Raw genomic sequence first — 11,423 nt, forward strand, 5'->3', positions numbered from 1 at the left:
TATATATGTGTTCCTTATTCTATCCATTTTGGTAACGCCTTTTATTCTTAAAAACTTCACCTCTATAGCATGTATCTTGCTCTGTTGTCGTACCGTTAGTACCCATGATTTGCTGCCATAAGTCAGGACAGGTCTATAAACTGATTTGAAAACTTTCATTTTTGTATTCCGTGATATTTCTTTTCTGCATATAAATTTTTTATTCATTGTATGATATTGTTGTAGAGTTTTCTTTACTCTGCTATTGATTTCTGATTCTAGAGATCCTGTTTCTTCTATTATTACTTATAAGTGTGTAAAAGTTTTAACTTTTTCTATTTTTGTTCCTCCAATTTCTGTATTAAGTTCTACTCTTGTTTCTCCTATCTACATAACTTTTGTTTTGTTAATATTTATCTTCATTCCGTTTTACGTGAATACTTCTTTCCATATTTCCATACTATCCTGAAGTTATTATTAAGTTTTTGCAATTAGCACCAAATCATCAGCAATTACTCCTTCCGAGATTTCTACTCTTTGTAGATTTCTATACTCTACATTTAGTTTTTTACTCCTTTTTATGTATTTCTTAATAATTTCGTCCATAAATATTAGAAATAGTGTTGGGCTAAGTGCTCCTCCCTGTCTGAAACCTCCATTTATTTTAAAAGTTTCTGATATTGAATTATTACTAATTACGGCATTGTTGTTCTAATTGTATATTTTTTGTAGCATTCTTTGTAACTTGTTGTCGATTCCTTTTTCTCTTGGTATTTTTCATAGTTTCTGTCTTGGTACTTTATCAAAGGCTTTTTCTATGTCATGAAATGCTGCGTATATTTGTGCTGCGAAATGTACATGATATGTAGGTGACTCATGTTTCAATCATATGACCGACTTTGAATTTTTCAACATTTCTTTATACAAATTGACACTGGTTTTTTTAGCGCTTAATAAATTTTGGGGTATTCAAACTAAACAAATATTTTTGACAGTCAAATTTGCAGACTTACACACATGCTAAATGTACGCTAATGAAATTATAGCTCAAACATGCCTGTGAATTCTATAAAGTCACGTCGCCCACTATTGTTAGTTAATGCATATCAAAAAATCATATCTAACAATGTCCATACTATACTTTATGTTACTTATTTTTATGATACTTGAGTTTATTAGCCTAATACTAATTTCTTTTGTTTCAGAGTCAAGATTTTTTGAATCCTTAAGTTTATTCAAAGATTAAAAATAAATAGAAGACTGAATTATTATATGTAATATAATTTTTGTATATTCTTATATCTATCCATTTATATTATTCGATTTAATTTTTATTTAAGTTTATAATATATATTTTAAACATCCCAATTTTTTGTATTTTATCATTGTTCTGCGAATGTTGTAATATTGAATGTAAATAATATACAAACTTCAAATAACTCACAAATAGGGAAATTATACAAGGTTTCACGATGAGCTTAGACTATCTATTATATTTCCGGATTATATATCGGATATAAAATCAGATAGAAATAAATTGAGGTCAAATCGTATTATGTGTGTGATCCGAACATGAGGGTTCATCAGGCATATATTAATTTGTTATTATATCACTAACCTTGCTTGTACAGAGTGTTAAATCTAACACTTCTTTGCGTGCCTTAGTGACAAAAGTTGGTTTCTGTTATAGTTAGTGGTTATTGTTAGAATACATGTAACAATATAATCAGTGCAGAGCACCGGGATTACGACCTTGGCTTAATAGCTTTAGGTGTGTAAAAAACCTGTGACGGGTATCTCTTTTAGATAACAGACTCAGTAAAACACAGGTTTAATTTAAATAAAAATATATTCGAAATAAATAAATAACAAAATAAAATTGGATGCTACGGCTACATAATATATACAATAAAAATTAAAAGGTTAATCGTGGCGACGACAGGTTCGGCGGCAATATGACCCACTGTTTAATATCTGCGAAAAATAAAATAGAATTTAATGACATAAAATCTAAACGGCAATTACGGTGTGTTAATACACACAAAAGGGAAGGAATGGATCAAATGAATAGAGACGGAACGGGCTTATCAACACTCGGCCCGGCGAGGAACGGACCGTGACCAATCAGTACTCGGTCACAGGAAATAATAGGTCTGCCTCAGATCAATACTCCAAGACCGAGTACGGAACTGCCAATAGATCAATACTCTAGTAGAAGCGATTGACCTTCAGTCAATATCCTAGGGCCAGTGGAGTTGTTGTCAGATCAGTACTCCGACGGAACTCCTCTTTCTTGTGCGGCGGCTGCTCTTTTATGAGGTCGAAGGCCTTCCATCTCCTCTAGCGCACATCGATGGAAGAGGAACTTGTTACATATCGTTACAAACCTTACCTTGTCTGGTTGATAAGCCAGAAATCTTCTCAGCTATTCTCCAGGGTTCCTGCAGGAGGACAACATCAATGCCTTCTTGTTCCACTCTTCTAACCAGCGTTGCCGATGCGGCTTTTGCGTGTTAAAGATTGGCCTGCCGAAACCTTATTTCTCTCTTCACTACGAAGACTTATCCGGTTCCCTCTTCTTCTGTGGGTCCAGCGCACTCTTTGGCAGTAGTCCTTACAAGTGGGTTGGTTCCGCTTGAAGAAGGTTGTTCCTCTTCCAAAGAAAATTCCAATACAAATTCCATATGAAGGATTTCCCCTGTTTCACTGGAGTGAGGCTACTGGCTTTTCCTCCAGTGTTTTTGTCTTTCCTTCCTTGTATCGAATAGTTAACTTTCCCACTTCGAAAAAGGGTGACATTTTGAGTTTATGGAGCTCTTCTCGAGATTCAGAATCTATTGAGATGGTGTGCTTTCGTCTGATCTTGGCCTTCTTGGACCTTCGGGCTTCTGAGTTTTTGTTTTGTCATAGCCTCTAATGGCTTTTTTGGACAACCCTTTTGCCCTGCAGCAGCCTTGGTAAAATTGACTAACATTATTCACGAATTATTTTTTATTTATATTCACATTATTACGTCTCTTTCCTACTCACAGAAACTAAAACGATTAACTTAAACCGCGTGCCCATACACAACACCATGCATTGAACAGGGACAGTCATAGAAGAATGGTAGGTGATTGATTTATCTACTGACAATTGTAAATTCTGTTTTGTAGTGTGTTTATAAATTATGTGTTCAATTTATGAGAGTAAGAATTTATTTAATAAACCAGAAGGGTATGACGGTAAACGTTTTATAATTGTTCACGGTATTTCTACGAAAGGATTTGTTAATGAAGCAAGTTTATTATTTTGCTCAAAATCTAAAATAGCTGATTATAATGGGTAAATGAACAATGAAATTTTCAATAAATGAATAAGTAAACAATCAATTCCCAATTTAGAAGGGCCATCATTCATTGTGATTGATAATTCTCCATACCACAGTATTCTTTTAGAAATGCAACCTTACACTATTTTAACTAGAATGGAAATTATTACCTGGTTGACAACAAACAAGATCAAGTATGAGGCAAAACTCACAAAACGTGAATTATTACAAATTGCGAAAATGAAGAGAATCTATCTATATAAAAGGCTATGATCACAAGACCGTTTGTCCAGTAAGGTAACGACGACATTTCAATCATATTTTGTTCTTGAAACGATACGGTTGATTTATTGCTAATTCATTCTACAAATTGATGATTCAAATATTGTTAATCAGAAATTTTACTGCTTCTCAATAATTAATGTTTTCGCAAAATTGCTAAAAAATATAGGTTACTGTAATTGTAAGGTGAGATCAATTACGTATAATATAATATTCATTATTATGTCATTGGGTAAGATAAACATACACTTACTATAAAAATAAAATGACTTTCGACAAACGTCAACGCTTTACCAAAATAAAATAAAATTAAAACTAAATAAGATTAAATCAAGTTAAGCAGAATTACGTAAAATTAAATAACAATTAAATAAAATTAAGTAAAAGCTATACCTGTAGAAAAGCTGCTATACCTTTCATTTCCCATATAAAATCCCATAAGAAAATGCTAAGGTTCATTCTGCTCATTTTTTAAAAGTTTTGTGGTGGGGGTAGAATAGTTCGTCGGATCGTAACGTATAATACATCATTGGAAAGGAGAGGGGATAGCAAATATCATCATATCTTCTTTGTTATTGGTCCGATTGTAACGTGTGATACGTTAAATGAAAGGGAAGGATATCAAGAATACATAAAAATAGAAAAAACAAATAAGGCGACTAAAAAAAGGGCACTACACAGTGTCTTCAATATTAATGAAAGTATAGTTACATACGAGATGTCATCGGCCACTATGGATAAAAATAGTTTAACTAAAAGACAAATTTATAAGACCTCTTGCTAAGTACAAAATAAACAACTAAACGGATTATAACATGCGACATAGCAAATAAAAGAAATAGCAATACCGGAAGGGTATTGCTTGCGAACGGACGATATATATATATATATATATATATATATATATATATATATATATATATATATATATATATATATATATATATATATATATATATATATATATATATATATATATATATATATATATATATATATATATATATATATATATATATATATATATATATATATATATATTATAGGCCATTTGAGAGGAGGCGAGTTTTCGTCCTTAAGCAAGACGAGATCATCAGGCTTTATGCCTACCTGAGGAGTGAACCATTTAGGTCTACTTTGAAGCCTATTAAGATAATCGCGGGTCCAAACCTTCCACATATGCTGCTGAATTCTTGTGCATTTATTCCACAAAGACAATTTATTTTCTTGAATATCAGAGAGATCTAATTCAGGATAAGACATTAAGTTAGATCCAATAAGGAAGTGTCCGGGAGTAAGAAAGGAAAAATCGGACGGGTCATCTGAGAGCGCACAGATAGGGCGTGAATTGAGCACTGCTTCAATCTGCGAAAGTACAGTGGATAGTTCTTCGAAAGTAAAATTGGAGTTACCCATTATTCTTACGAGATGATATTTGAAGCTCTTTATGGCAGCTTCCCAAATACCACCGTGGTGTGGTGAGCGTGGAGGGATAAACTTCCATTGAATTTGACATGAAGTAACGAAAGAGCGAATAGATTCAGAGGTATCACCTTTGAGAAGCAACTCATAAAGTTCTTTCAATTGATTTTTCGCACCTAGAAAGTTGGTGCCATTATCGCTGAAAATAATACTCGGATTACCCCTTCGGGCGATAATTCTTTTCAGAGTCAATAAGAACGCTTCAGTAGAAAGACTGGAAATTAATTCCACATGCACGGCGCGAGTAGCTAAACATACAAACACTGCCATATAGGCCTTAGTAAGGGGAGCTCTCTTGAGTTTAGAGGTCTTGATTGGAAATGGACCACCAAAATCAACTCCAACGTTTATAAATGGACGTGCAATTTGAACTCTTTCCCTCGGGAGATTAGCCATGATTTGGGAAGCGACTTGTGCGTTAAAACGGTAACAAGTGAGACAATTTTGTATTATACGTTTGATTTGTCGAAGACCATCAAGAGGCCAGAATTTCAATCTAACATTGGACAGTGTATTTTGTGGGCCAGAATGTAGAAGTCTTCGATGTTCTCGGGTAAGTAATAAATTGACAATATGTGATTTTGAGGGTAACAGTAGAGGAAATTTCTGATCATAAGAAACATCTGAAAGGAGAAGACGACCGCCTACTCGTATGATTTGAGACGAATCTAGAAAGGGATTCAATTTACGAATAGACTTATCGTTAAGCAGACGATTATCCATTAAAAATTGGATTTCCGAACTGAAGAAATGAGACTGGGTAAATTTGATAATCATTAACTCAGAACTAGAGAGTTCATGTGGAGTGAGAGGACCTGTACGTCTATGAGACTTAGCTCTTACATTGTGAATAAAACGAAGGCAGTATGCAAAAGCTCTCTGAAGTCGAGTGAAACATGAAAATTTGCAGAGGGCATCATACACTTGTGAATCTGGTTTTCTGATCAGATGAGTAACCCTTTTGAGTTCAGGCAGTTCATCAACATTAATACTCGAAGGACCATTATATACAAAGAGGTTGAAATCAAAGTGTGGATCTGACAAAAATTGAGGACCATTAAACCAAAGATCACAATCAAGCAACTGCAAGGGTGTAGCACAACGAGATAATATATCCGCAGGGTTGCCTTTCGATCGTACATGTCTCCATGTATGGTTGAAGGTGAGTTCTTGAATTTGAGTTACTCTATTGGCTACAAAGGTAGACCAACGAGAAGGGTGTGAATTAATCCACGCGAGGACGATTTCGGAATCTGTCCATAAATTGACACAATTTATCTGAGATTGGGATGGAATCAAGACAGAAAGAATTTTCGTAACAAGATTAGAGAGTAATAATACTCCTAGAAGTTCTAATCGAGGAAGAGTCACAACTTTTACAGGACTAACACGACTCTTTGAGGAGATTAGATTGCAAGAGATAAAGCCATTTTCGTGTGATGTTCTTAAATAAACGCAAGCACCATACGCGCTAAGACTTGCATCCGAAAACCCATGTATTTGAGTACTTGTTACATTGCTAGAATTTTGCAGCTACCTAGGAATCTTGAGATTGGAGAGGTGAGGAAGTGTTTGTAAAAATAGATTCCATTCTGTAAGCAAATTTGGACTGAGGTGGTCATCCCAATTCGACCTTTCTAACCAAATCTTTCTCATAATTAATTTGGCAGATACCACTACAGGGTTAATCAATCCGATAGGGTCATAAATAGAAGCAATTAAAGAGAGAACTTCTCTTTTTGTATAGGTATCCTTAACGGTAACCTTTGGCACAAGAACTGAAAAATGATCGGAGTGAGAATTCCAACATAGGCCGAGAATTTTGTTCGTGTGATTTTCAGGATTGATTACATAACTAGCTTCATTAGAGATATGAGAAATACCTGTGAGAAATTCAGGTGAGTTTGCACACCATTTATGAAGCGAGAAACAATCGAGGTTTAAACATTCAGTTAATTGACGATGAATTTCGAAGAGTGTTTCAAAATCGTTACAGCCATACAGCACATCATCGATATAACAGCAATTTAAAAGAGCATCACTAGCCAAGGGAAATTTGTCGGAATTTTTTTGAGCTAATTCCTTAAGACATCTAGTGCTGAGAAAACCGGAGTTATTTAATCCATAAGTGACAGTTTCCAGTTGAAGACATTTCAAATCCTCTTGAGGTGAATCACGCCATAAGATGTTCAACAGAAATACCTGTTCGGGATTTACTCGAATTTGTCTGTACATATGACGTAGATCTGCTACAATACAGTATTTAAATAATCTAAAATTTATCAAAATATCGAATAATTCGCGTTGTACCGTATAACCAGGAAGCATTATGTCATTAAGACTTAGATTTGAGGTAGTTTTCATACTGCCATCAAAGACAACACGCAACTTATTTGTTACGCTATCCTTTAAAACGCAATGGTGAGGAATAAACTATTTTAAATCAGAGTGAATATTTCGAGTGGAGAGAGGCACATATCTGCAATGTCCAAGTGCAATATATTCATGAATAAATTGTTTATACTGTGCGTATAATTGATCTGACTTGATCAGTTTCTGTTCGAGGTTTAGGAGTCGCTTCTTTGCGAGGAAAAACGATTCGCCAATTTTTTTATATTCGTTGGGAGATTTGAAAGGGAGATCTACTTGGAATCTACCAGATGATAATATTTTAAGTGACGATTTAAAAATGTCTTCGGCCTGTTGCTCCGAAGGAGTTAGGATTTTTGGAGTACAAGTAGAAGACGAGATTTCTTCTATTTCCCAAAACGACCGTACGAGTGAATCGGTATTTTGAGTTTGAACGAACAAGGATACTTCATTTCAGAAATTTGAAGACTTTTTGTGTAAGGAATACATTTCAAACGACTTGCTAATTCCTCAGTGATAAACGAAAGCTGACTAGCTGAGTCTGTAAGGCAGCGAACCTTAACGGGATTATTATGAGAATCATAAATTGTAACACATGCTGTTTGGAGTAGGACCTCCTTTTTTCCTGAGAGTGTAGAGAGAGATGATGCTCGGTAGACATCATTAGACTGAGATTGATTTGCTATTCATGGAATTGCAGGAGAACTTGAAGTTTCGCTTTGAGTATTGGGATCACGAGATACATTAGAGTGGAATATCATGCATATTGTGAAACTGGCGAGTATTTTGAGAATTATGATTTTCTTGTGAGTCTTGAGAGTGACGAGTGTTTTGGAAGTGAGTGTTTCTAGTGGGTAGACTACGATAATCTTGATTTGTTCTTGAAATGAAACGAGAACTATTTGAGTTATGAGTAGAAGCGTTAGAGAAGTGGAGCAATGTGTGATGTCTCCTTTTACATGTAGCGCAATTTGACGCAGAGGTACATGAGCTTGCTGAATGACCACTAGCCAAGCAGTTGAGACACGCTTTCTTTGCGTTGACCGTTTGAAAACGCTCATTTTCAGACATATTTAAGAATTCCCGGCAAGTGTATATTTTATGGGAGTTATTTTGACATAAGAAACATTTAAAATACTGAGTATTACTACTATACTGCAAATTATTGCTAACCGTGTTAAGAGAAGTAAAACGAGAAGGTTGTTTTTGTTTCGGAGAATGAGAGTACTCAGGAACAAGATTTTCGAGAATTTTGCATTTTCTTTCAATAAATTCAAGGAACTCCATTAAACTTGGGAGTTTGTTTATATTACGCTCGGTTTCAAATGATCTTTTAGTATTATAGTCTAATTTTTGAGTAAAGAGATTGATGAGAATTAAATCAGTGAGTTGATTCGAGATGTTGAGGTTTTCTAAGGCAGCGAGATGACTTTTAATTTGAGTTAAGAAATCCCTTAGAGCATGTGCATTGGGTTTTGTAATGAGTGGAGCATTTAATAAACTGTTCAAATGACTGTTTACTATTAAATATTTATTTTCAAATCTATCGCATAAATTTTGTATTGCAATTTCAAAATTGGAATCAATTATTTCTAGATTGTCAATTAACTTTAACGGTTCATTCCTTAACACTGATTTGAGATAAATAAGTTTTTGAGCATTAGATAACTGTTTATCATTTGTTATTAATTTGGTGAAAACGTCAAAAAAGCTGGGCCATTCTGAGATTTCGCCCGAGAAAAAAGGTATTTTTAATTCTGGCAACTTTACATTTTGAATTGTGCTAACAGATGGTGTTACATTTGTTACAATAGGTTGAGTTTGAACTGGTTTTGCAGATAATTGCGTGATTTTCTCGTACAAATATGAATCTAAATTATAATACTGTTCTTCAACTATGTCCCTATCTGAACAATATTTATTAAAATCTTCTAATTCAAGTTCCTTTTGTAGGTTGAGATACTCGCGATAAGTTTCATTTAATACATTTTTGCGTGCAATATATTGACCGCAATCTAAAACTACATTTTGGTTTTTTGAGACAAATGTTTGAATTCTAGTAATACAAGCTTTAGTATGCCCTCTCAATTTTATAATTTTTGCAACATCAGTCATTTTGAACGTGAGAAAAAATAATACAAATTTTAAATAGAACAAGAGATACTTAGTATCATGAACTAAATAATATTACCATAAAAATCTACTTATAATCACTGCGAATCTAAAATCTAAAAATAAAATGACATGCAACGATGCAAAAAACAATTCGTAAAAGTTACAATAAATTACCAAATCGCACATTAAGTCCAACCGCGACCACACATAAACTCCTTATCCCTTGCAAGTGTCGATGTCGATATACCGGCCTCTCGGCGCTAATAGAACAACCTTGGATCCTGGAAAATCTGAGAAAATCTTGAGTACTGCGTGAAAACGCCTTTGCAGAAACGAGAGATGATCGCCCTCGTGCTATAATTAATGAAAATTCAGCTTCCAGCTTTACATAAACGGGAACAGTTGCTGTATCCGGCTCGTTAGGAACATGTAGAACACCGGGGGATTTTATTTCTCCTCCTGATAGTGTTGCTCACTGCCTGTTGGGGCAATACCTTCGATTACCAACACTTACCACTTAAAAAACTTTATTTTGCTTTAGTTAAACATTCTGTGGTGAAAAAATGAGCGAATTATTTTTAATTAATCAAATATGACAGTGACAATGACTGATGTTTTTTTCTAATAAAATTGAGAAGAGAGTACGTGATAATCTCGCAATTCTGTGCAAAGAATATATTATGCAATATCTATCGTGCATTCTCGGGTACAACTCGACTTAAAACTAAAAGTAGTTGTTTATTTTGAAGAAAAAGGGTGTTCGTCATTTGGATCATAATTTTAGGTTGCGCTACGCAACAATGCTTGTCTTTGAAGCTTATTCAGCTTCTATTAAGTGGTCTTTTGTTGTTATTTAAACTACCATATAAGTGCGCCATACGTAATCATAGATCTGACTAGTCATATATAGCCAATACATCGGTTTGGGTTTCAAACCCCAAATTTTCCCACATACTCTTTGACATGTAGAAAGGGAAACCTTTGCTTTGTAGGTTATTCTTTCCAACTGGGCGTTACATGTAAGCTGCTTATCTAATATTACTCCTACATGTTTTACTAAGATTGATAGAGAATTTTTCCATGTCATACTACCTACTAAGTATATTTAATGTTCTTTGGAGTGTGCTGGAAAGAAAATTACCATATTTTCCTCTTACCATAATTACTAGATCATCCCTATAGGCATGTACTTCTTCCCCCGTGTGCGTCAAGAAGTGACATCAAGTGATCCACCAGGAGTGACCAGAGGAGGGGAGAAAACACTCCCCCCTGTGGACACCCTTAGCAGTTTTGGCCAAAATCTCTCCTTGCACCTTTGTGTCAATCTTCTATTCACTCAACAATACATTTTCCAGCATTGCTTTGATTCAGTTACACATAGTAACACACATTGATAGTGGATCTATTTGATAGGGCATTATTAAATGTGCCTTCTAAATATTCTCTCCATAATTAATTGAGTGACTGATTTTCTGAACTACTTTGTCCACTGCTGTTTCTGTTGATTTCCTTATTGATATGCATGCTGGTTGTAATTGAGAAAATTATCCCTCAAAGGTCTTCCCTTAATATGTCTATCAAATTGCCTTCAAATTGCCTTCAACAAAAATGATGTAAGACTGATCGGCCTGTGCGATTTAGGCAGGGCATTATCTTGTCCTATTTTGTATATTCACACCACCATTACAATTATAGAAGTTTTTGGTATACAACTTATTTATTATTATAACATATTGTATCTTTATATACAACATATTGTATGTCTTAGAAAATAATTGAAACTGTATTTATTACGTTGTGTGCATTAATGCGTTAATTAAATTACTAATTATGTTGCAAAATGTTTTATGATTTATTTCTTTTGTATGTTTTTTGTTAAAAATGT

At 34.3% G+C, this 11,423-nt stretch overlaps 1 protein-coding gene across 1 annotated transcript in view; it reads left to right on the forward strand.

Annotated features, from left to right (window-relative positions):
• LOC140445577 (osteopetrosis-associated transmembrane protein 1) overlaps positions 1-1,348 on the forward strand; it is an 85,015-nt gene extending 83,667 nt beyond the window's left edge. Inside the window, exon 6 of the mRNA XM_072537699.1 lies at positions 1,185-1,348. Within this exon, the coding sequence (XP_072393800.1) occupies positions 1,185-1,225 (41 nt within the window). The 3' untranslated portion in view covers positions 1,226-1,348. The remainder of the gene's footprint in view (positions 1-1,184) is intronic.
• The last annotated feature ends 10,075 nt before the right edge of the window (positions 1,349-11,423 follow it).

This window comes from Diabrotica undecimpunctata, chromosome 7 (assembly GCF_040954645.1).
Source record: "Diabrotica undecimpunctata isolate CICGRU chromosome 7, icDiaUnde3, whole genome shotgun sequence".
NCBI classification, from domain to species: domain Eukaryota; kingdom Metazoa; phylum Arthropoda; class Insecta; order Coleoptera; family Chrysomelidae; genus Diabrotica; species Diabrotica undecimpunctata.